Genomic DNA, 27,112 nt, shown 5'->3' with positions numbered 1-27,112 from the left:
CACTCCAGGCAAGGCTACCATGTCTGATGAGGTTTATGAGTGGATAAAAAACTCCCCCCTCTCTCTCTCTTACACCTATACAGACAGTTGTCAAGTTGCCTGGTTAGCGAAATAAGAGACTGAAAAAGGAGGCTTTTGAGCACAAGATCCTTGAAAGACTCCCAAGAGATCACTGCTCCCAAACGGCAGAAGCCAGGTGAGAGCATTGCCAGAGAAAATGCAAATTATAGAGCAATCAGACGGAAACTTGGACGGTTGGAGAACGAAGGCAAGGGAACACGAGGTTAAAAAATCCTTGACATTTTCCTGGGTGATCGTTTGTTTGGAAGAGGAGACTCAGTGGAGATGAGATGTGAAAGAGCCAGCTGACTGGAACATGAGAGCATCGTGAGCGTCTGAGACAGACCACAAAACCTTAAAACTAAACTTTGAAATCTTGAAAACACAATCAAGACACATGTATACTGGTTCTCAGATGACAGAAGCAGCAAGAGATGTTCATCATGCACTTAAAACTGCTTAAAATAGACCACCAAGGCTTTCAAAGTATTTGAGAAGTACAAATTGGACCCAAACTGCATCCAAATGATAAATTCTTACTATTTACAGTGAGTTGGCAGCAAAAAGAGGCCAAGATTTAAGAGTCAGTGTAAGTAACTAACATCATAACAGAGTAACAACCATATAGAGGTGTTTACAATCTTCTTTTCCAAACAGTATGTGGTCTGGATGGGACATTAAAGCGGGAGCACAGCTCTTCTCTTTCCTGCTTGGCTTTCCATCACAGGGTAGGATAAATGAGTAAATAAACAAGTAAAACAAGAGTCTGAGTCATACAGTAACTCCAGATTTGAGTCAGTATGATCCCAAAGTAAAGCTTCAACAGTGGGGGTGACAGACAGTTCCAAATAACTATTTTATCTGTATTATTTAAGGTATTTTGCTAGAGGTTTTCTTCAATAATGTCTTGCCCCGAATCTGTGCTTAAAAATACACAAACTCCTTAAAGAAGATCTAAAACGATGATATGACCGAAACATGTCTGCGAAACCACTAGCTAACTGTGCTGCACACATACACCGATACTGTAGAGGGTGGAAACTTCATACTATTATCATGTGGTATGGAGGGAAGTGATGGGAAAGATGACTACACATTGCAAGAGGTCACACTTTGGGCCAACTCAAAATAGCAATATTACTGATTATGACATCGGAAGAATAGTTACAGTATCTGCTGTCGAGATGTGAAGAAGGAGGGGAGAGTTGGTCATTTTAGGGTAATAATTAGTGTGCACTTAACAAGTTACCATCAAATGAGTGCAGTTATCTTGAATTATGGGTATTAGCTAATGTGTGTCATTAAGGTTATACATATAATTTTCCTCCAATTCAGATAATATAAGAGCTTTAAGAAAAATCCGACATTCATCACAGTATATTTTGAATATTCTAGTCAAAACCATTTACAAAGAACTAAACTCCGTTATGATTTGCACAACTTAAAGCGTGAATTTGAAAACTTTTGAATTTGGCGCCCCCGAGTGGCTCCATCCAAAAAGACACTGACAGCTATGCATAAAGTTACCACTAGCATTACTGAAAAAGGTCTCACTGAGATTGTCTCATTTTTCTACAAACAAAAACATGCAGCATCAGAATAAGTTGAAAGATGCTATAATCATACAAATCTATACAGTGGATTTAAAGCTGCTCTGCGTTGCACTTTAAACCATCATTACTGCAACTATCTCACTAGCAGAATTGTTATTGCTTTATATCACGTCTGCCTCCTCTTCCTTGGAGTTCTTGTTTTTACTGAAAAGCATAAACATGTTGGAAGTGATTTTTACAATGGCTTTTCACAAAATCCACCATCTGTCTCCACCATCTGCCATAAAGCACTCACCCTCTGTGCTGCAAAGCAACACGGCAGATTTCCCGCCAAATCTGACAAAGATGCACACAATATTTGAAAATGATGTTGAGGAATCATTTCTGTGGGAATGACTCACAAGGTCGTAGTTAAAACAAATAATTGTTATCGTATGTATATGTGCAGCAGGAGACCAGACTACCCAGCTCCTGGCCAGTCTGGTCTACGGTGGAGTCTTTGTTTACCTGAGCAGACGAAGCTCAGCCAGCAGAGTTGGGTTTGTGCTGCCTTTCTCCGGGCTGGCCTGGCACGCTGCGTCATGCTCTACACGGAGACGTTTGATCTCTGCCAAGATCTCTCTGGGAAATGAAAAACATACTGGTCAGCTGAGGCTGGGGGAGTGTTACATGACTGAACAGACTGTGAAAAGACAGGGCAAAAACACACACACACACACACACACACCTGCAGGCTTTTGCAGATTTTTTTGGAGGAATGTACTTGTTGGATTTAGGGAATATACTTTAAATCTGACAAACAGTTGCATTTGGGAAACAAACTCAAACATATGCATATACGCATATTGTAGAAAATAAGAAATACAGTAGATTATTGTGAAGGGACATACCTTTCTTTCAGCACACCACATCATTTAATATTGTCAATAAGTGCAGGGGTATAACATTTAGAAGCTTTCAAAAAGTTTACTTAAATTTTTTTTGTCTTAAATTATTGTGTCAAACAGTATAATTTTGTAAACGCTGACAAGTTGCATACTTTCTACAATTTTTCTCAAAATAAGACCAGTGTTCTCTAAACATGGGGTAAAACCGGGCAGGGACACAAATGTAACAACCAGACAGGGACACCTCAAATCCTACTGCATATATACAGTCACAAATACAATTACAAAGTGACTGATTTATAAAAGCTGGAATCAAACTAAAAGGGAATGAATTGAAATTAATAACTCATCCACTATTGACACACTTCTACCTGTTTTTGCACTCCAGCTGAGCAATGAGCTCCCTCTTCTGTTTGTTCACATCGAAGTTGATGCTCCGGTTAGGTATCACCTGAAAGACACACACAAAATTACTGGAGCTTGTTTGGTTTTGCACTGACTGTGGGATGATCATTTATCATTTAGCAACCAGAAGAAGATCTTAGTTTAGAAGAGTTACTTTAAAATTACAGAGAGAGACCACCCACAACTGTGTGCCAGAGCTCTGTGTAGATGTAACATAGAACTACCTGATTGAGTATTTATGTATTTGCAGTTTACTGTGTGTGAGAAAACAAGGTGTTATTGACTCACTCCTGCGCCATCAGTCTCTGCCAGTCGGGAGGTGTAGCGGGCGATCAGTTTGTGCTCCTCATCTTGCCTGCTGGGACTGTCCACACTACTGACACACAGACAACAGTTATATGGCCAAAAACTGTTATGGCTTATTTTTTTTTATAACCTGTTGTAATTTCTTCTTGAGTTGTCAAATATTTACATACAGTATGAATCTGTCAGATGTCCCCTGTGAGCAACTGTAGGTGAAAAATGGAAGCCTACACTATAACTCACATCACTTTACAGTGCATTCTGCTCTCTAGAAACAGACATGTACACGGCCTTTAGAAGGAGAAAATGTTGCTACTATGCAACTAGCAGTAGAGCAACATGCCTACCCCACATAAACCACTGCAACAACAGTAAAGCAACCAATAAGTGGAATATGGATTGCTTTGAGGACAAAAGGGATGTTATGTAAGGCCTGCTGCTTCTTTCCAGCAATAATGCAAAAACGTTTATATTTAAACAATATGAATCTACTTTTTCAGTGTAAGTACCTCCAAAAAGAAGCAACATGACCCTAAAATCAGACCCTGGAAATGTAGGCTTTACACTACGGCTATTTGCGAACTTCTGTTTACTGATTAAATTAAATTTAAAAAGGATGCTGGACACATCGATGATGTTGAAGTAGCAGTTGGGACGTTCTGTGTTTTAACTGTAACTGGCTACAGAGTGTAAATGTTGCCCTGGGGGCTGATTGTGGACAAAATCATTGGCCTAAAGGAGACACAGTAGACAGCACAACCTGCAAACAAACAGCTTGGAGAGATGATTTACACATAGATTTTATTTTTACTTGATCTTCGCTCTTCACTACAATCATGATGAACCACAAGATCAAATTTGGAAACACTTTCTGTAAGTCAAGGCCTAACTGTACTGCACCTTGCTCTCCTCGTTACACCCTCCCTGACTCCCTTATGTAACCACCCCCTGCTGTGTCCCTGCACCTCTCTCACCATGGGACGCTCTGGAGGCGATTCACATACGCAGCGATCAGAGCGTGTTCCTCGTTCATACGCTGAGCGGCTGCCAAACTGAATGAGAGAAAAACAGGAAGGAAATAAACACTCAGCATCACACACTGATTATGATCCCATCTCGCCAATTTGAAGGAATTACACCAACAGCTTTATTTCACACTGACAGCCATGTATTCTTGATGGATGTGTATGAATGTGTGATATGATAGATTGTTTCAGTATTGTCAACATAGCCCCTGTTCTGCATATTTATGCTGTGAATTTACATTATTCAGATTATAATATGTTCTCACATATGACATATTCTAATTATTTTCAAACAATAACATGTCATTTCTTACATATTTTCATTACGCTTTTTGCATATCTCAGCACATAGTATTGCTGTTATTTTGCGCACTCTGCATACGGTGAAAATTATCTCTTTTTTTTGGTTTGGTAATGTAATGTATTTGTAAAGTAACATCATATCAGACTGTGTTAGGAATGGAACGATAAAATCCTGGACTTATTTCCATCATTGTCCCTGGTGTTTTCATTCCTCCGAAGCTTCTCAAGATGGAAAGAGACATTCAATGTCTAACTTTAAAAAAACTAAGGAACTAAAAACTGGAAAATCATTAATTAAGTAATCAGTCGGGTTTTTTTTCATGAAGCAGACAAGGTAAAAGGTATTGTAGACATCCAGAAAACCCCATTTTGTAGATCTTTAATGTACATATTTCTGCTGAAGATGTTTTTTTTCTTTATAAATGCTGTCTGTTTAATTCCCTCTTCACTTTTGGGCTGCAACTAACAATCATTTTCATTATCGATTAATGTGCCAATAGTTTTTTCAATTAGACATTAATCGTTTGGTATAAAAAAATAATGAATGAAAAGTACGGTGACAGAGAGAGCTCAACGCGCTGCACCTTCAGAAAAGACAGGAAATGGACTTATACTGTATGTGTTTTCTTGCGTTGCAGCATGTTGACGTCACTCAGCCACCACAGCAAAATGCCCATCATCATGATGTCTTCCAATGTCTTGTTTTACCAGACGAACAGTCCAAAACCCCAAAACATTCAATTTACTATCACACAAAACAAAGAAAAGCAGCAAATGCACACAATTTAAAATCTAAAACTGGGGAAACCGGCAAATATTGCTGGAAAAATTACTTAAAGGAGCAGTACTTAGGATTTAGTGCCATCTAGTGGTAAAATTACAGTTTGCAACCATTTGAATACTGCTTGCATCACCCTCCCCTTCCAAGCGTGTAGGAGAAACTATGTTGGCGTTCGCAAAAGGCCTAATCTAGAGCCAGTGATTGGTTTGTCCGTTCTGGGCTACTGTAGAAACATGGTGGTGCAACATAGCGACCTCCATGGAAGGGGACCCGATCCCTCTGTAGATAAAAATGGCTTATAAAGGTAATGAAAACACAACGATTCTTATTTTCAGGTGATTATACACTAATGACAACATACTTATAAATATTGTATTCCATTTCTGCCAATAGCTCCTCCTAAATGTTACACACTCGACCTCAAAAATCATTTACTATTTGCTGCATAAGATTAAAAATATAAAATCTAATCAGCAAAATGAAATTGGTAATGGGTGTAAAGCTTGTATAGAAGAAATAGTAATAGAACAAGGGAATGAAGCATGTTGTAAAAACCCCATTTATGTTGACTCAAGCAAGGCATTACCCATGGTCTTATCTAATGGTCTAAACTAATCTAATCAGACAGAACAAAATATGACAAACACTAAACTGGTATTTTTCCACTCTTCATGTCAATCTTTACCTCTTGGAGGACTCGGGCGCCGATGAGGAGAGCAACATGGCCTCACTGGTGTTCCCAATAGGGCGAGGGGGGCTGCACACACACACACACACACACACACACACACACAATGTATTAGACACATCAATATCAACAGTGTAAACACAGAGTAAGGATAACAACACTAAATCATTAAAACACAAAGGCCTGCCTGTCAGAAAACACATTCTTTCACTCACACTCACATACTCACACACTCTCACGTGCTTTTGAGTGCAATCATGCAATAGCGAATTGTACTAGTCTGAGCAAACACAGACAGGGCAAAGATCACCAGAGGGAGAGAAAGAGAGCGAGAAAAAGAGTAAATGCAGATCCAGAGGGAATCGAAAAAAGAGAAATTCTGAAAAATACAAGTCTGGGAGAGGAATAAACCTGATTCAGCATCATTATAAGCATACTCACATCTGTGCTAAGTGCAGTCTCTGTACGCTGGTCTGAATATGTGCCCAGTGCTTGGAGGTCTGTAATGACCCAGTCTGCCGATGTTTGGAAAATCAAACAGTGTGGATCCACTATAAAGGGGCGGAGCAACCAAAGTGGTTGGCGATAGAGGTGGGACTTTTGAGGTCCCATGTTATCTGAACTTTGTGTGTACATGTAACTGTACCGGTGATAATGGACCAAAATGTTATTTTAAGCCAAGAGTTTGCTCCTTGGTAGTAAATGTTTCACTTTCTGTAATGAAAAGTTACCCTTTTTTTGTGTTAATGTTAACTTTCCCTTTAAAGCTTCTACAAAGCCCTTCAACTGCACCAGTGCCTGACTGAACATTAACTAGTGCCTTATGCAGCATTAACTGTATGTACTTCTATATAGGGCTGGGCAATAGTTCAGTATTATTGTGTAAAGTCTTTCAGAGGAACAGTATTGTGCTAATATGCTCAAATTGTGTTACAGTTTTATAAAACTTTGTTGTTGATGATTCCCAGAAATTTGCAGTTAAAAAGTAACTTCTGTAACCTTGACTTTAGAAATACCATGTGACATTGTTTCCATCCATATTGTTTGATAACAGTGCTATTTACAATGCCACTGACTGCAAGACTACGTAACTTTTGTTCAACAGCGGCCCCTGTGTCCATGAGTGGTAATTACAGGATAATGGAAAACTGAATTTAGCTAAAATCCCTTAAGATTGTCTTGAGTCAGCTGCTTTATTGACTTCATCATTAGGCAAACTGACTGAAAGTGAGTCGAACGGGGACATACAAAGGGGATATATTCTAGTGAGGTACAACATGTTTTCTTGTTCTTGTAAATGTTTATCTGTGATAGCTAAGAAGCAGCATAAATGAAGCACAAGCTGAGAAGACACACAGCAATGTCAAGCTAAAGTTAACTTACATTAGCTGATGTTGAACCCAAACAATTGAGACTGTTGCTGCATCCTTATAAATTCAACTTTAAATTTTCATGACAAAGACTGTGCTATTTCTTCATTCAAACGTAACATAGGTTTGCTTAAAATGGACCATTCCCTAGCAACTCTTGGGTCAATTATAAGTGTGCGTGAGTGTTGTGAGGTCTTACACTATGTTGGCGAGGTCAAGGGTCCTCTCAGGTTCCTCTGGGTAAATTGGATGAGGGGGCTCTCTGGATGACACACAGCCCAGAGTCCTGCTCAGGGCTCGGCCAAGCTTTGTCGCTGGCGACTTCTACACACACACACACACACACACACACACACACACACACAGATGTCAGGTCAACGTTCAGCATTCGGTGGGACTTTGGTGACATTTCTAACAGAAATGCTCTGCAGCAATGTTAACTGCATTTAAGAGCAGGACTGAACTGAATGGATAAAATAGCTAATCTTTCCTGATTTTATCACTGTGTTGTTTACCTCAGTCGCTCCAGATAAATCATACCACCTGACATCTTGGTGAGGAATCTGTCTTTATCTTGGCCAACTTCAGGACTCTCCCTTTTAGGAACAAAGTTTGGTGGTATCAGGTGATCTCGGTAAGGTTAGCTAGATTGGGAAGGCTTGTTGAGTCTCGCCAACATGCTCTTCTATGTCATGTCCGCTACGTTACTAGATCTTTTTTGACTGATTTGACTGAGTTTGATCGAGGTTCAGCATGTTTTCATAGTTTTTTCTCTCAATGCAAATACATATTTGCAATGAAAATACATATAATATGTATAATATTTGAACATTTTATTAAATTTAACTATTTTACATGTAAGTACATTTATTATGTATGTGCATATGTACATGAATACATATGTAACTTTCACTTAATTCTATTTACATAATCACATGAAATTATTGTAGTTATTATTTTCTTTGGACCATAGGAAGAATAGCTGTTGTGCTGGTAACAGCTAATAGGTATGCAAATAAATAAACAAATAAACAGTTGGCTGAGTGATAAAAAGTAAATCTAATTTACAACTTAATCCCTGTTGTACATTTTATCTTGTGTGGATAAATTCTCTGATGTTACACAATTTAAAGCCAAGAGATTTAAGATCAGACAATTATTGTCAAGTTCTGGCTTCAGTTTCTGATTTGATTTTTTAACACAGGTGGATGCAGCACACCTCATCAAACAGAAAGGAGAGGCAGATGTAACTTTGTTTCCTTGGTGTGACAGTAAAAATCAGTGCTATACAATACTGAAGTGAAGCAGATAAACTGAGAATCAAATATAGCCCAAAACTGAATCCTGTGGGAAATGATATGTAAAGTCTGCTGAGGATTATTAGGATGAGTTTCCTGTGATGAGAAGATTCTATTAGACAGGCAGGAGCTGCGCTAGCAAAGAGATTTATCCCTGAAACTGAAACATTAATAAGACAAATTGTGCCAAGCATGGGTGATGAATAATTCATCTATGTTTCCATCTATTAATACATAATTTCTTCATTGAAAACATTTTTTCCTTCAGGCTAGAGCAACTTTTTTGGAAAATCTTTTCATTTTACAGGATTGTGGCATTTCCATTTAGATTTTTGGAAAATACATCATAATTAGCAAGAAACTTAATATTTGGATGGAAATACACCTGTATTTGGCTACTGACTCCCTGTCCAGATTTATGGAGGGATATTTGCAAGTTTTGGACACGTTGTCGTGACCTGCTGTGTTTACAATGTGTATTTTTTATAGTAAACCTGTTTTAAACTAGATTGTCTCGATTTTAATCAGTTTAAACTAATCCTACTTCTAATCTTAACCCTAAAACCAAGTCTTAACCCTCAAACAGCCCTTTGAAGAAGTCAGGACCAGACAAAATGTCATGTCATGTTATGTCTTACTTTCCAAGTGCCCCGCTGTCAAGGTCTAAAATTCATAATGGTCCACACAAAGATGGAGGACCAAGAACACACACACACACACACACACACACACACACACACACACACACACACACACACACACACACAGAGTGCCCCCTGGTGTGACGAATGAGTAATCACACAGTGACTCACCCAGGACGAGTGCTCCTTCATCTGATGCTGGTTGCTATGAGAGCCGCTGGCGTTGCCACGCCAGAAGCAGTTCTGGCAGAGCTGGTAACCACGGCAACGAAGGCAGCGATAGCGGAAGCCCATCATGCTGTTGCCACGACAGTAGGAGCATGACACGGGATGACAGACTGAAGGAGAGAAAGGAGAGAGACAGAGTCTCACAGGTGGATCATCAGAAAACACAGCTGGCCTCCCTCGACAGTAAAAGGTCAGGAAAGTCCAAGATGAAACTTGACTTTTAAAGGACCAATACTGATACCAATATTTAAAAAAATAATGAAAATTATTTAATACATTCGCTTATATTTATTTGTTTATTTTTGGCAATGCCTTAAACTTGTTTATTAGAACTGAGTGATTAAAATATGTCTGAAGCAGCTTATGTTACAGTTAGACAATAGACTTTATTATCAACGTTGACAGTAAAAGATCATTTTAATTTTGAACATTAAAGTTTACTGGAAATTGAAATTACCTTTAAAAAAATAAATATAAAATACTAAAAAGGACAAAAATAGCTTACAAATTAACTTGAAAAAACAAAGCCTATTAAAAACATGTATTGCTGCAATTTACTGCAGTGCAAGTCAATTTCAACCGATAAAATTGGCCGGCTGATATTTGTTTGTGTATGTCTGTGTGTGTGTGTGTGTGTGTGTGTGTGTGTGTGTACCATGCTCCACGTTGGCCATGCGGTGCATGAGAGGCAGCCAGACAAGACACTGAGGAGGGTCAGCTACGACGTCCAGGAACATGTTGAGCATCACCCTCTTCTACATCAATGACAACAATTACAAAAAGACAAAACTCTTCAGGAGGCTATTGTCACAATAAAAGCCCTAAAACAAAAATTAACCATGAGAATCAGATTCAGTTCTTATAATCCTGCGCGGAGAAATTGGGTTGATCCGGTTTAGTATAAACTATGAAACAAATCTATATAATAAAGGACAGATGGATGAGGTGTGTGAGCGTACCTGCTGTGGGAAGCATGAGCGTGCTAAGGTGTGTGTATAGCCAAAGGACGGCCCCTCATGTACAGCGGTGGGCAGCTTGAGAGCCTCCCTCAGAAAACCATCAAACTTGGACTGTACCAACACGCCGCTGGAGTCAGATACCTGAGAAAACACATCTACACATACAATTAGGAAAGCATTGCTTTGAATTATATTAATTTCCTGAAGACTTACCCCAACCACAACCATATCCACACTACATGCTGAACCCCAGCCCTTACCCTGACTTTAACCAAAAACTAAACGTAATTTTAAAGGTTGTGTGGACAAGCTTTTTGTCCCCAGATGGGAGGTGAGTCTCCATAATGTGACTCTGTGAACACATGCTTGTCACCACAACATGATTAATAAAAGAGCAGCTTAACTAACATGAGCAAACAGCAGCATTGACCTGCATTTTCCACAAGGTGGCACATATCTGACATATACTGTATATATCTCCATGCATGCTAAAATTCACACTGAAAGACTGAGGTGTGCACATTTTTAGTGTAGCTAGCAAAGTAATATTAAAAATTTCAGAGCTATGATTTTTTGAACATTCAAAATCATTCAGAAAGAAGATGATATTGTTGTCTTCCGTTGTCATCTTTCCCTTTTTTTGTTTGGTAGAGAAACAGTTAATATACAGTATCAAGTTTCAGTTTTTTATCTGTTTTCTTATTTCAGTTTTGTAATGCGTAATGTGCATGTAATTAATTTGTGAGATTTTTCAGCTTTGCACATTGGGCAATTTAACATTCTACCAAGCGACTGCAAAATCGAGCTTGAAGTGCTCTGTCCGTAACATAAAAAACTACAAAAAACACAAATACAAAAACACATACTCTTGCTCCTGTTAAGCTATCACTACTTCTATCTCTGTGTTTACACCCAAAGCCTACATGTGAATTCAGTAAATTTATGCCCATTTTCTTGGGAATGTTTAAAGTATTTCTGGGAAAGGTAAGATAATTGATCTGCAACAGATTCCATGTCAGTCGTGATGGTATCGACTGGTACTCACAGCGGAGTTTATCTACCAGTTTCCCTCCACACAGTGTGGCCAGCATCGACTTCACAGACAGCACCGTCAGACGGCTGTCTGGCTCACTGAAACAAACACACACACACAAACACGTAAGACACTATAGCACAGTATATGTTATACTCACTTTTACAAAAAACCACATGTGAAATTATCACACGTGGATATGTGTTTCACATTTAAACAGGATGTCAAGGTGGAAAAGGTGAGCATCCAAAAACACAATTTTCCTTCTTAAGGATCCACAGATTTCTTAGTAGTTACCTGTCTATGGCGGCCAGTAAGAATTCGACTAACAGGACGGTACTCTCTCGCGGGTCGATGGTATGTGTGGTGGGCAGGCGCTTGCTGAGTTGGTTGAACAGGGAGGACACCAAGTTCTCCAGTCTGGTCACAGAGATGCCGGCGTTCAGCTCTACAGCGTTCAGACCAGCGTCCCGCACCGCCTCAATCACGTTGTATATGTCGATCAGATGTACTGGAATGAGAGGAGTCAAGACAGTCTTCACACATATTGATTTTAAAAAGCTTACTTTAGTTAAATCTTTTCCTCTCTTCTTAAACTAAAAAGAATTTAAACTAAGCAGTTGTGACAGTATTTTTTTATTCATTCCACTAATGTCAACAGAAAGCAACTTGATTTAAAAAGGGACAAGGGTGACATTTTAATCTTATTTTCCTCCACAAGATATTTTTGTAACATAGACAAGTTTGTATATCACAAACTTATTTGACAAAAAAATCTCCGCATTGACACATTTAAAGAGTTTTTTAAAACTGCACTAGAGAGCCATGACGATACTTAATGGTCATTTTAGATCATTTCCACAAAAAGAAGCAACAGACTAAAAAGTCATTCTCTTAATAACTAATGTTGCCATGCTGAAGGAGACCAGAGTTGACTTACAGTTGCATTTCTTCTGTATGAATCTGAGCTTGCACGCTGTTCGATATGTAGAGAGACAAATGGCATCGAAGTTCTGCTCCCCTGTGACGAAAAGAAGAAGACATTTAGAGGCTCTGCTGGGTCATTATGCATCCGTAATGGAGAACAAATCTCTGGGCTTATGACAATCTCATCAATCTCAGACTGTAGCCGCTCAGAATAAACTTCCTTTCCTCAGAGTGCTTTTGATGGAGCGATATATTTAAGAACGTTTTCCACTACAGAGAATAAAGCTCATTATTTTAAGTGTGAAAAACTAAATTTCAGATGTATGGGCTCCTGCATTTTAAAGCACAGAACAAGCAGCAAAGAAATGCCAAAGGCTTGAAAAGGAAAAAAAAATCCATCCTGAGTGCCTTGTAGCAGCTATGTAAGGCTTATATTAGGGGTCAAAGGTCACTCACCAAGCTCCACGAAGATCTGTCTCCCCTCTGCTCCTGGTGTCGGTGGAGTCCCCCTCCCTCTGTCTCTCTGCCCCCCCTCCTCCATCACCATCCTGCACAAAACACAAAACAGCAGGAAAACTCAGCACCTGAGTTTCCATCAAAGTATTGAAAAACATTTTTATGCTCCAGTGAGGTGGAAAAGATTTTAGCCTGTAAAGAAATTATGCTTTTTTTGCCAAATAAATAATAATGCAGCCCCACTATGATCAATCTGATGACTGCTTCAATTTCTTGCAGCTGAAAAACATGTGTGGATGTTTTTGTTGACCTACAGAGAGGTCAGAGCTGCTGGTGCTTCCATGTGGTGTAAGACCATTAGTTGGTGCTTTTGATATTATAGGCATTATTATTTATTATTTAATTTGTAAGGGACCATGCAAAATTTTTCATATAATTGTTATTATTTGGTGTATTGTACCAGTGTTAGCAGAGTTTCATCTGCAGTCCCCATCATGTTTCTACCATGTACGTTGTGATTGTATGAGCATTGTTTGGTGTTGACTCTGCATTTCTGTTTTGGTCTTTAGCAGGAAATATGGTCAACAACGACTTCAAAGACCAACAGCAATAAATTCTTGTAATGTTCTCCATGTTTCTGGTGGATGTCATTTGTTCAACATTTACAACAAAATGACTTAAAATTCAGATAAACCTAAGATAGGAACCTCACAAGTGACTTAACGGACAGAAAATACAACTATGACACTGACAAATGAGGCACTGTGTAAATGTAACTTTTAATTTTACACACAGGTCTACTGCATGCATACCAGCACGCCCACCCACACACACAAACTAGAGGCAGGCTCAGAGTCAAATTCAGGGCCACCAGAGGATGAGTTGAGTGCTTGGTAAATAAACACATAATGTGAGCGGCTGATCTGAAATCTGATCTTTAGGCCGGCATTTAGACAACTTAACAAGGGTACGGGTGGGGGACGACTGTAACAGAAAGAAAGAGAGAAACTTAGCCACTGTTAGCAGTCAACCACTGCTGACAGGTGACACAGAAAACACCAGAGGATATCAGTCGCCATGGTAACAGTTATACTAAACCACAAACTGAAACACACACACACACACACACACACAAATATTTCCATTCCTTGTATAAATGTGGTGACAAGCCAACCCCTGACACACACACATTTTCCGCACTTGCAGGCGCGCACGCAAACACACTCACACATTCCAGAGAGGATTTGAAAGCTTCCCAGGAGACTTTGTGCTTCATCCAGACAAAAGAAGGATTCCTCTTTTCTTTCAGTCACTCTCTCTCTCTCTCTCTCACACTCACACAGAGACAAACACTCTCACACATTTCCATACATCTTTACACACACACACACACACACACACACACACACACACACACAGGCTGCTGCTGATACCAGTGAGACAAGTGTAACTTTCTTTTTTCTAACCCAAATGTCCTCTCTCGACAACTAACGGTCACGACAGTCACCCCACTTCTTCAGAGTGCCCTTGAGTGAGACACTAGACAACCTTCGTCAGAGGACGTCTCATGTTACCCATCTTGACCACAATATTAAACATATTTGATAAAAACTGGAATATCCAGATACATCAGGAACTTAGGACAGCTATTTACGGTGCATTCAGGTTTTTGGATAAAGAGGCAAATTGTCTCTTGCCTCCAACTGGATTTATAACTTTTAGTCGTATTCAGCACTGAGCAGATCCAGTTGTTTTCTGACACTACAAGGAAGAGAGAGTAGGCCTCATTATATCGTTTACTGGTGCTTGACAAATAAGCTAAGTAAAATAAGCTTGTTTTTCTGTTTTGTCGATAATACCTTTAGTGCTGCGACTAACAATTATTTTCATTACTGATTATTCTTGAAATTACAAATATATGCAGTTTACGATCACACAAGAACAAGCAAAGCAGCAAATCCTCACATTTAAGAAGCTGTAACCATTTAATGTTAAAAAAAATGTATTAAACAATGAATCGAAAAATAGTTGCAGATCAATTTTCTGTCGATCAACTAATTGATTAATCAGCCTTAAATACCTTCTTAGAAATATCTTTACTTTCCAGTATCTAATGTTACAGAAACAATAATGATGCCAAAGCTTGACAAGATTGACTGGGATTGTGGTTCTGGATCTGCACTGGAAATGCAGCTGGTCTGGGTCAAGGTACAGTTCGATGTGGGTCCATCCTAACCAACAACTCTTACAACCAGCTTGTCTGAAATCCGTTGCTCTTCGTTCCCGTTCCTACACATCCAAGGACATTTGCATGAAGGTAAAACTACAAAACATTTCTGCTTCTCTGAATCTCTGCTGCTTGCACCTTCATGTGCACTGACCCTATAGTGACATAGACTGGCATCTTGCTTTATACAGTATGTATATATCTGAATGCACCAGCAGACTGGGACACACTGACTCCCTCATAACAGGGAAAATAACAAGACTTGGTGACCCTGACATCTTGTCGATCTTAAGAGTATTTGTCCTCCTGCCAACACTGTTCTCAATTATCAAGATGTCCTTGAATAAAGGACGATAAAAATAAATGATTAAGTGTTAAAGCAATAGTTCAACATTTTGGAAAATACGTTTATTGGCTTTCTGGTGGAGAGTTAGATAAAAAGGTCGATAACCACTGTAAAACGGCAAATTGTCCTTTTTATGCATCGATCGTGTTAATTAGTGAGCTTTAGAGGTGCTGGTAGGAGGATTTTGATACTGTTGGACAGAGCTAGGCTGGCTGTTTTCCATTTCCAGTCTTTATGCTAACTAAGCTGGCTGTAGCGAATGAATTTGTTTCCCAAAATGCTGAACTATTCCTATAAGGGACATCCAGCAATAAAGGAAGGCAGCTGAACAGGTAGATGCATGTGAGTCAATGAAAAGCTTGCTACTGAAAAGCTTTATTGACACTAATTATGATTTCACTGAAGAGCTGTTTGGATTGGATGTTAAGAGCCAAAAAAGAGCTGTGAGTCTCACCAGTTACCACAGTGGACTCCCATGGTGAGGAAATTGTTATTTCCAGCCTTAGTGATAACTACACCCTGTCTGTCTGTGTATAGCTGACATGGAGGAACATTTGGTCTGTGAGGTTTGCTTCCTATTTTAACCCTGAAAGGTTTAAACCATCTTAGATATAATTAGCCTGGAACAGCTTGGCTGCTGTTTTCCCAATCACTGGGTCAAAGTACAAAGGTTGGTCACAGGAAATAGATCCAAAAATGTTTTTAGAAAGTGACGTCCAAATCCAGGTCCCTGCTTCATAAATGACTGGTGCACCTGCAGCTACCTGACCAATAAAATATAGACTGAGAGAAATATTGTAGGTCATAATAGATAAACATACAACATCATGCTGAAGCAGTTCCAGGCTTACATTAACTTTTTTATAAAACCAAAAAGTTTAAAAAAGGATAAAATTCTTGCTACTTATCTTATAATCTCAATTAAAAGTTTAAAGCTTTTTGGATTATGGGCTTTGTGTCAAAAGTAAGTCTTAAGATGATAATGACAAATTACCAAAAAGGTGAGGAATTTCATTTCTTTTTGTTTGTCTGACGTTGCAATTTCAATTTGAGATTTGGAGAATGAGGTGGAAACAAAACTGAGGGTTTACAGCCATGCTTTGTGGGGCTGTACTATGAGCTTAATGCTAACATCAGCACGCTAACATGCTCACAATGACAATGCTAACATGCTGATGTTTAGCAGGTATAATATTTACCATGTTCACCATTTTAGTTTAGCATGTTAGCATGCTAAAATTAGCTGATTAGCACTAAACACAAAGTACAGCTGAGGCTTTGGAATGTCATTAGTTTTGCAGGTGTTTTGTCATAAACCAAATTATTGGACAAATAAAATTTTTGACCTGATGGTGGCGCTAGATGAAAAGTTAATCACTAAAGTTATTACAATTCACCATGAGGGGGACATGGTCACCAAATTTCATGGCAATCCATCCAGTAGTTGTCGAGATATTTCAGTCTGGACCGACATTGCCTTCCCTTGAGCCAAGCTGCGAACATGTCTAAAAATACAAATGTTTTAGTTTTGACAACTGTTGAATTGTTTCTGCAATTAAAACACAAAGTCATTACATTATTTGGGTGGGTATAAAAGTAATTGCTTTACTACCACACTGCTTACAAAATGATTGCTGCCTTGGAAGTAAAATTCAAAACGGATTTTACGTTGAGGTGATAATGATGCAAAGAGCTTTGTCCACAAAACAAACTGTATTACTTAATCATGAGCAATGAACATGTATATTTGTTTCCAGCTCTAAACAGAGCAGAAAGAAATGTTTAGATTTACTTTAAAATCTTCTCTTTAGGAGCTCAGCTATAGAAAGTACAGAGGGGGAGAGAAAGAAAGAGAAGGGAACGGAAGTGGAGAGGTATATACAGCTGACTGCATGTGTGTTGCTTTTCCATGTTTGCGTGGGTGGCGATGCACACTGCTGTTGCACCATGGTGTTTTATTATGGCTGACATTTGCTGAGCTTTACGGAAACAAACACACAAACAACACATGCCGCTCTGAATACAGAGGATACACTCAACAGTCTTCCACTAACTTAAGATAGGGTTTAACATAAACAGAGTTGAATTCTTCAATTTTACTACACTCACAGTGCCTCTGCATCCCCATATAGATGGTGTGTGTGTGTGTGTGTGTGTGTGTGGTCATACCTCTCTGTGTCAGGGGGTCACACAGGACAGAGGAACCTCAACAAAGGACGTCTAGCAGAGAGACAGAGACAACAGAAAGACAATTTAAAAAGTATTTTCAGTCTGTAGACAATAATGCTACAGTCACGCTTGTCAATTCATGTTACTGCTTTACACGTGTGTGGATCATTTAAGGTTATTTAAAATGTAAAGTCAATCAACACCACGTTCTTCTTGACATATGTGCTGAATATTGTCTTTAAAAGCAGGAAACAAGTTATGACCATTTGTAAATGATGCCATCCATTCCTACAGCTGCCAAGTGCCAACAAAATCCTCCCAAAACAAAATATGACAAATATAATGATTTCACACACTGACATGTCATTAGGCTCTGTTCAACACACTCTCACGGCAGCAGTCAGCAATCCTCCCACAACAAAGAATCAAAATATTGCCCCACAAATACAGTCTAACTCAAACCTCATGGATACAATGACCACAAAACATGGGATATTTCTGCACTTGCAGTATATTTCTGTGCATGAGATGTACATTAAGGAAGCTGAATTCATGCAGACAGCTTTAACAAATGGGTGTGAATGCACTAAAAACCTAGAGTTGGTTGTGAACTACATCCGGCTTTAATATCAATCAAGACAAACTGCAAGAGGCAGGTACTTACATCCTGTTCGCAGGCGTCATAAGCAAGATAGATAGAGAATGTCACACATACGTACTGTAAATAACCTATTTCATTGTCTTATAGATGGAAATTCAAATGCCACAGTAGCAACAAATGTAAAACAAAAAGCAGTGACACAAAATTAAAATTAAAATAGCCAAATTAAAATGTGCTGTTTGCTATCACATTATCACCAGACATGTTGACATATCAGTTACAAGAATGTGGTGTTCCTGTTTGTCTTGTTACCAACCTCAAATACCACACGTGATCTTAATCATCACACTGAAAACTGTCAACCTGTCCCTATATTTTCAGCTGTATTTGCGTATTTGTAAAAATGTCCGCCAGTATCATACTTGTTGAGTAAGCGTGGTTGATGACTCGGACTAGGATACTTCAATACTTTCTGAGCACTGACCAAAATGTGTCCTTCTTTATTCAAAGATTTTTATTTAAACCTGATGTGTTTAGCAGGTTGGCATATTTTGTTAATAAGTCTCATATTGGCACCGATATCAGATACTTCAAATGATTCCCAGGTGTATAAAAAGATACAAAAGTAGGGCTGAAACAATTAGTCAATGAATCAATTAGTATACTGACACAAAATTAATCTCTATTTTGATACTTACTTAAACCATTAAGTTATTTATCAAGCACAAATGCCAAACATTTGCTGGTTCCCATTTTTCTAAATGTGAGTGTCTGGTGCTTTCTGTTAGTCTGACAGAAAATGCTATCTGAAGATGTCACCCTGGGCTCTGGGAAATAGTAACAGGCTATTTATCACTATTTTCTGGCATTTTATAGTGTAAATGATTCATAAATTGCTCAAAAAAAAAAAAAAAAAAAAAAAAAAAAAAAAATCCACAGATGAACCAATAATGAAAATTATAATCATTAGTTGCATCCCTGCACATGCACATATACTCAGTTAGTAATCATGCGGTAAATATTATGATGTTCAGTCAACATTTACTTCCTCTCTCTCTGTTCACTACAGGGTGTTTGTGTGTGTGTGTGTGTGTGATTGTGTGTAAGAGGCGTGCCGCATCAGTGCAGACCACCCAACCAGTGCACCTGTGCATTACACACACACACACACACACACACACACACACACTACAGCATCTCATCAGAACAGCGGTCACACTTTTGTAGGCTCAACACCTGCTGAAAAAGGCAAATGGTCCTGAAAACAAACACACACCATCTCTTCCACAAACCGTGCTCTCTCTCTCTCTCTCTCTCTCTTCAGGTGCTCTCAGTCTAAAACATGCAAACTACATGCTTGGTTTTGTAGCCAAAAATCATTCATCCGCACTTGACTCACCGCTCTGCGGGTGAATCCACAAACTGAAGTGTTGTGGGACAGACGATGCAATACAGCAATAACACCAATACAGAAATGGGCGTCAGGCAGGCGAGGGGGTACTAAAGTGGGGTAAGAGGGTGTTTACCACCCTCTGCACACCACACACACACACACCATGCATGCCACATGACCATATTACTATTTGCAGCTGCTCGCTATTCTCACCATCTGCCCTGACAGGACCTGTGTGCGTTGTACAGGATATATATACAGTATGCTGCAACTTTAGACAGTGACGTCGCTGAAATACCTACGCGCTCTATTTATCCTCTAAACGACTCTTTACTGTAACACACAAAACAGATGAGGCTTGTTGGCCAGACCCACAAATCCAACTGAAAGCTCTGCAGCGACTTTCTAAATTAATTTTTAAAAAGTTAAGGTTTCAGGAAATTGAGAAACTTGGAAGTTTGCTCATTTTGAAGAGTTCACTGCATTACTGGTGGTTTGCCTCGGTCTCAAATGTCCTGAAACATTTTAGGCATAATGGAGACCAAATAAACTGTCAGTAGGTATTAAATAAAAAGATGGAAAATTTTAGCTGAGGTTTCTACGGGACGGAGGAATGTAGTTAGTCTCTTCACAGAAAAACGGATTTGGTCCAGTCAGTGTAATCCAGCCCTGGTATGACTACAGTGGTTGATTACTGGAGGCCTTAATAACCCAAATTGATCCCAATATGCTGCTGCAAGAATGCATGCATATGTCTTAGTAGGACAGCAGTATTTGTAGTAGCTGTAATGGTACTCTGGGAAAGTGTTGCATGATGGTAGGGCTGCAACTAATGATAATTTTTATAATATGTAGATTAATTAAGTGTCCAAAACCCAAAGATATTCAATTTACAATTATATAAGTAGAGAAAAGTAGAGATAAATTGACTAATTGTTTCAACACAAAACAATGGTCTAAATAGAGAAGCTTTCACACCTCAACAAGGATACAGTTATGGTAGAAAAAAACGAATCACTGTATATATTTGAATGTCTTAGCATAAAGGTGTAAAATTTAAAAACAATAGACTGTGTGTTGGTTTAGCCTTGTAAAAAAAAGAAAAAGAAAAAACACACTGAGGTTACAAATATTTTCTTAGAGCCTCTTTTCCACAGAGAAACACTTTCAACTGCACCGATTACAGGCAGGTTGAACTGAAAGCAAAAGCCTCTCCCTGCTTCTCCAATCCCTCACTCCTGACCTTTGACCCCCATGCTGACAAAGGGACAACCCGACCGACCCGGCACGACCCTGGGGGTGTCACCAGGCAGGTAAAAACAGAAGCAACACATCTCTGGTTACACGTTTAAGACAGACAGCTAGCATGCCAAGCGTGTTTGAAGGACTGGTCCAGAAGTTATAGTGTGTTCTGATGTGGCGACATGGTGGAGTCTGTTGTAGAGGTTTTTATAGATCCAAAACCCCAAAGAACCTGTTCCTATTCCACCCAAACCCAAGATGGCCTCTTCTAAACATGACACCAAGGCTGAAGTGGCGCCAAGATTTTCCACAAGAACTGGACTCAAGGTGATTTTGAGTGATTCTGATGTACCCAAACACTTTACCTACCCAAGTTTGTTTTTAGGCTCTTCAAGACCGTATTAAGACAGACAAAAGCAGTGCATGAAGAAATGCAGCTCCTCTCATTCATTTTGATGGGAAATTAATGAGCACTGACACAGCGGGCATCTGTGCCAAGCTTTGGCAAAAAGATTCATGGTCATCTGGCAAAAAAGTTGAACCTGGCACAACTTTTGCCACAGCGCAATGCAATGTCATCCGGCAAGACGCTGCATTGGCCAATCAAATGCTTGTAAGCACACATTCTTGTCAGATTGTTAGTATTTGTACAGTTTATCTGGCGATTGTCACAAAAAATCTTAAATGTAAAAATATCTTAAACCACTTTGAATTGAGTGGGCTTTGAAAAGCCTGCAAACTCGTGGATCTATTACTCAAACCGGCCTTCCTGGATTGTATTTCATCGTCTCACCAGTACCTGAAGCAACACGCCCCCAACAACGCAGACCCTTGCATTGTTTTACAGTTAGTAACACAGTTCCGTTTTTGGTCTGAATGCCCGATGCAGTCGTAACTTTTGTGAACATAGCGTGTCCTATTATCAGACTCCTCTCACGTCCATTTACACAAACCCTAAACCAGTGGCTGGAACCAAATTAGACTTAAGTCTAGAACTCTAAGCTGAGCAGATCTGGCTTTTGGGGGGGGAGGGTGGTCCAGTGAGCTGTAAAGAACTGCAAAGGCGGCCATGCCAATTGCAAAGAAAAGAGAGGATGAAATGAAGAGAGAAAGAGTAATGCATAGAGAAGGAGAGAAACACAGCAGGAACGGAAGATATGAAGAAAAAACGCAAAGAGAAATCAAGATGTACTAAGAAGTTGTCAGGAAGTAAAGAGTGAGAAACTGATATGGTGAAAGAGACAGGAAGAGAGTACGAGAGAAACACAAAGAAAAAGAGATAGGAAGTGAAAGTGGTGTCTACTGTCTACTGAGTGCATAACAGAGTAGAAATGTTTGATTGTGCGATATTGAACTTGCCTGAAATATTCTACAATACGTGCAACCAGCCTGCAAGTTTATATGAAAGATTTCAGGGGTTGGAAGATCCCCAAATTCAACTCAACCCTTCATCACACAAAATACTCAATTTGCTTTTATCTATTCTTTGTTCTTGAGCGAGAAAATTTTAAAAAGTCATATCATTCTTGTGAGGTAGCAGCAGTAATCCAAGTACTGGATTCCCATAGATTTAGTCACCAAGCTGTTAGTTGACTGAAAACCATTACAGGAATTCAAAACAAGCAGTTAAACAAACTTACTATTAATCAATGACAAAACTCGTTAACTAGCAGTCATTACACTTGTATTTCTGCAAGCTATCCGAGCATTAACTTAGAGGCATCAAACATACCAAACAGTAAACAAGTAGAGAGCTCTGAAGTTCCCAGGAGTTTTGGAGGGCCATCCAACTGCTCCTACGTGCAAAATGAGGAATACTTAAATTTCACTATAATTTAACTCTTGAGAAATTATATAAACTAGACGCTGGATAGGAATGACTGTTCTTCTAATCATAGGTTTCACCCTCACCGCTATTATCTCTTCACCCACAGTGGAGACAGCAACACAATCAGCGCTACTGTAACTCAACAACACCTAAAATCTTTCCATATGGAGACACAGAGATGAAATGTTATGAAGTCTGGTGTGAAGAAACCATGAAGGATTCTCTGCAGGTAAATACTAAGTTTGTTAAAAACGTGTTTGGGGAAAATAGGATACACACATTATTTATTTCTTTTTTTTTTAATACCTGGTTATCATGTGCAGGGTGGTGGGTGCCAGTAAAAGTGGGTCAGTTAATTCACGTTTTGCTCTCTCATTTTTCCCTGTTAAAAATGTAAACAAATCGCCCACTGCTCGGTTGAAGTATACAATATGCATCTACCAGGGAAAAGGTAAAGACCCTCAGGGGACAGTTTGGGACACAGCCCATCAGTTACCGTGGTCTCTCTTCCTCTGTTTTCCTCCACAGACATCAACAGCTTGGAAAAAGCTGCAACCTGACAGGATGCACTTAAAAATACACTATTTGTGTTTTTGATCTACCACATGTTTCTGTCACAGCCTATAATTGCACTGATAGTTAATGAACTTGACCATTATTTGACTGTTTGATCTTTAAAACAAAGAAATAAATAAAGAGCTGCTTGGTTGATGGTGTAATGTGTACTTTTTAACTGTTAAAATAACTAGTTGCTGAAAGAGAAAAACAACTATATTTTGAATTTTAATTGGGATACAGAAAGCAGAATATAATATGAAATCTGGTTTGGTGTATAATCACAAAAACAAAATATAATTTGAGTAGTCAACCTTTAGGGATCAAATATTCAATGAGAGAGAGAGAGGTGCACTAAATGTGCCTACTTGGACAGAAAAATGCAAAGAATTAAAGAGTTTTAAATGATTTATTAACTAGAGCCTGACAATAAACCGGCCAACCAATATTGGAGGACAATATTAGCACAGATATCTCAGCACATATGTTAAAAAAACAAATATCGTGAATAAACACAAAAAATCCAGTTGTATTCTCTTTTCTTCTACTGTCATACTGACGCAGTAAACAAACCGTTAGAAGTACAGGTACCGTGATATATATCTGCACCCCTGGATATTTACAGTTTGTAGGATCAGAAATTCAAATTTCCAACAGAAATCTGCTTCCAAAACAGCTTATGTGAACGACAAGTAGAGCTTACCCTGTTTTTATACTGTTTTGGTATCTGCACTTTAAATATATGCTCTAAACACATTTTTGGGGGTGTAAGGGTGGGGGGATGGTGGTGGGGCTGATTTGGCAGTCTCCTGATAACACCTTTTGGCAGGCTGTGGTGTGATAAATCACTTAAGCTGACCCCACAGGTCAGATATAATGATTCACGACATTGCTGATGATTCATTATGATTCATTAAACCATGTCCTTTCCCCCAACTGGCCAGATGAAAGGAGCCCTAGCCCTAACACTGGCACCCTTATTATAACATTCTTACTAGTTAACTTACATATGTTTCCATTCAGCTTGTTGCATTTTACTTGTATATGCATGCATGCCACTAAGCCTTAATCAGAGAGACTTAACATATAGTTTGCCGAATTTCACAGTGGACACTAACGATTTCAAAAAAGTATTAACTTATGTGCCACAAAGCCTGTATGTTTGGCCATAAGTCAGGTAACGTAAATGTGCCATGTTTTTGAATGGAATAACGTTCCTCCCATAGACGAGAACAGCACTACTACGTACAGGTCTAACACCAATAGTAGTTTTGATTTGAAAAGTGGGCATGACTTAAGTCTACTACAACACTGAAGACATGGAGGGACACCGCATTAGACCTTTTTTAAAGTACAGTATTTCAGCGGTCTTCAGTGGACACTTTGAGCCCCCGTGAATTTCAAAGACTTGAGTCAAAGCTCGTTTTAGTTCTGCCTACTTCTGGGAAGCTGTGTGACATCTAAGCGGCCATATTGCAGAAAAGTTTAACTCCCTGTTCACCTTGTTCCCCCGAATTAATGTGTTCTTGAACTCACTCTCTCCAAACTCGGATGCAATTTTACATCGAAAGTTAGACTTACATCACCCAAACCCTAAACTTATGCCTTTGTGACAATGCTATATCCCTTAACAGAACTATGTGAGACGATGTCTACTCACCGGGACAATTTTCGGCAGGTATTCGTGGCCAAATACCAACATCAACAATGAAACGTGTGGCACTGACTTTAGCTAGCTGTAACCCAGTTTCTTCTCTCTGGATATATCCGCTTCCTCTTTGGTTTAAATAATATCGTCCCGGTCCCGTTATTTATTTATTTCCGTAGCGAGCCATGGTTCACACCCTCCGTACCCGCCCGCTGCTGTACCGGTTGCTGCCGTGGTGAAGTGTACTATTTTTGAAAGAAAGTCACTCCTCTCTTCGGTCCGTCCTGCCCCCTCCCCGGTGACAGTGAACGGTGTATGCGGCTGACACAAAACCCAACATAATACTTACTTGCCATATAATTGTACAGTTTTAGCATGGTTCAACAGTAACTAACTTCTTTTTAATGCCAAAAATGTCGTTCACTTCACACAGGAAGGACAATCGGTTACGTTATTAGCTGTTTTAACCGTTACAACTTCCAACGGTTAACGTTCTCTCTTAAACGTCATAATAACCGCATCCATGAAGCGGGAAAAAACAAGTTTTATGCTATTTTTTATGCTAGCTTAACTCCTCTGAAAAGATAAAGATGGATGGATATTTCAACTGCCGTTTAAAGCTTGCTAAGTTGAAAAGTATCAAAGTACATTTACTCAAGTACTTTTACAGCCAAATTAAATTTGAGGATAGCCTACTTTCAGTGGTGGTAAAGTAAATTTACTGTACTTACTGAACTTTACAAGTACTGTAACGTACAGTTTTTTGGTAGGCTACTTGTACTTTACTTGAGTATTTCCATTTTATCTTACTTTATACTCCACTACATTAAAGAGGGACATAATACTTTTTACTACACTACATTTATTTGACAGCTTTAATTAGGCTACCAGTTAGCATTCTCTACATATTACAACTTTACATAAAAACACATATGATAAGCTTACATATTGCTTTGTTAAAGATTAAATGAATGGTTCCCAACTTTTTTTTAGCTTGTGACTCCTTACAAAAAAGCAGCTGGGGGCCCCTGTCATGTTTCTGATGTCTGAGTTTGTTATCATTTACAACAAAGAGACATTTCCTACAACCTATCCTAAGTTCTGCCAACTAGCTAGTACTTAAATAATTGTTCAGGATCAAAAAAACAGCAAAAATTAAGAGAAAAGTGCAAAAAACAAACAAACAATATAAATCAGAACTTGTTTTTTCTTCTTTCCTCTCCCATTAATCATCTCATGACCCCTCAGATTTATCTTGTGACCCTTTGGAAGGGCTCGACCCCTAGGTTGGGAACCCCTGGACTAAACTGTATATAAAGTTAAACTAGCTCCACCTGGAGCAGCTACAACAGTAAAATGCTGCTTACACATTGATGCATAATAATGTAATGATGTCAGATAGAATAATATATCAGTCACAGGGGAGAGTACTTTTACTTTTGATACTTTAAGTACATTTTTCTGAGGATACTTGTACTTTTACTCACTGTAAGTAAGATTATGAATGGAAGACTTTTACTTGTAAGTGAGTACTTCTGTTTTGGTATTTTTACTTAAGTAAAGGATCTGAGTACTTCTTCCACCACTGGATACTTTACTACAGTGCGGTGGAAAGTAACTACAGTTGTAGGCTACATTTACTCAAATATTGTAGCCTGCAGTTTCAACATACTTGTACTTTACTTGAGTATTTCCATTATATACTACTTTAGATTTACTCGCCACTACATTTCATAAGGAAATATTGTACTTTTTACTCCAATAGCTTCATGGCCGGATTAACTAGGGGAGCCCTATTGTGGTATGTCTTTTTTTTTTATTGTTCTTGTTTATTTTTTATTTCTTTAACTATTTAAACTTTCATATATATGTATATTTAATATTTCTGAATATTATCTGAAAGTGCCCTTGTTTTTTTTGCTAATACATTTTGCCAATACACATTATTTGTTTTGATTTGATTTGGTAGTTTGGTTAAATACCACTTAATTTAGGAATATATACTGTATGATCACAGGGCCACAGAATTAGTACTGCAGGGACTATAGTTGACATTGTACTTAATAGAAATATAGAAATATGTAATTAATTAAATTACCATTTTTATGCATTAAACAGTAGAACGTGGATTGATGTTGTAGCTGGTCCAGGGGGCGCTTATTTTAGTTATTTTACATACTGTTGGA

General features: G+C 38.8%; 1 protein-coding gene across 10 annotated transcripts in view; it reads right to left on the bottom strand.

The window, feature by feature from the left end:
• dtnba (dystrobrevin, beta a) overlaps nt 1-25,187 on the bottom strand; it is a 34,154-nt gene extending 8,967 nt beyond the window's left edge. For 2 of the 10 annotated variants that reach the window (XM_044168698.1, XM_044168700.1), the window contains exons 1-15: nt 24,939-25,186; nt 17,660-17,710; nt 12,918-13,009; nt 12,475-12,555; nt 11,832-12,045; nt 11,547-11,632; nt 10,502-10,656; nt 10,198-10,297; nt 9,486-9,652; nt 7,575-7,699; nt 6,003-6,074; nt 4,183-4,260; nt 3,194-3,281; nt 2,872-2,951; nt 2,121-2,234 (exon numbers count right to left, since the gene is read on the bottom strand). In XM_044168698.1, the coding sequence (XP_044024633.1) occupies nt 2,121-2,234; nt 2,872-2,951; nt 3,194-3,281; nt 4,183-4,260; nt 6,003-6,074; nt 7,575-7,699; nt 9,486-9,652; nt 10,198-10,297; nt 10,502-10,656; nt 11,547-11,632; nt 11,832-12,045; nt 12,475-12,555; nt 12,918-13,008 (1,451 nt within the window). In that variant the 5' untranslated portion in view covers nt 13,009; nt 17,660-17,710; nt 24,939-25,186. Of the gene's footprint in view, nt 1-2,120; nt 2,235-2,871; nt 2,952-3,193; nt 3,282-4,182; nt 4,261-6,002; nt 6,075-7,574; nt 7,700-9,485; nt 9,653-10,197; nt 10,298-10,501; nt 10,657-11,546; nt 11,633-11,831; nt 12,046-12,474; nt 12,556-12,917; nt 13,010-17,659; nt 17,711-19,659; nt 19,877-22,627; nt 22,692-24,938 lie in introns of those variants that run through there. The other 8 variants (XM_044168697.1, XM_044168701.1, XM_044168694.1 and 5 more) reach the window with 8 other exon arrangements.
• Between the last annotated feature and the right edge of the window lie 1,925 nt (nt 25,188-27,112).

The sequence above is a fragment of the Siniperca chuatsi genome, linkage group LG16 (genome assembly GCF_020085105.1).
Source record: "Siniperca chuatsi isolate FFG_IHB_CAS linkage group LG16, ASM2008510v1, whole genome shotgun sequence".
Classification (NCBI taxonomy): Eukaryota; Metazoa; Chordata; class Actinopteri; order Centrarchiformes; family Sinipercidae; genus Siniperca; species Siniperca chuatsi.
Note: the sequence above shows the minus strand (reverse complement) of the source record. Positions and strands in the feature narration are given on the sequence as shown.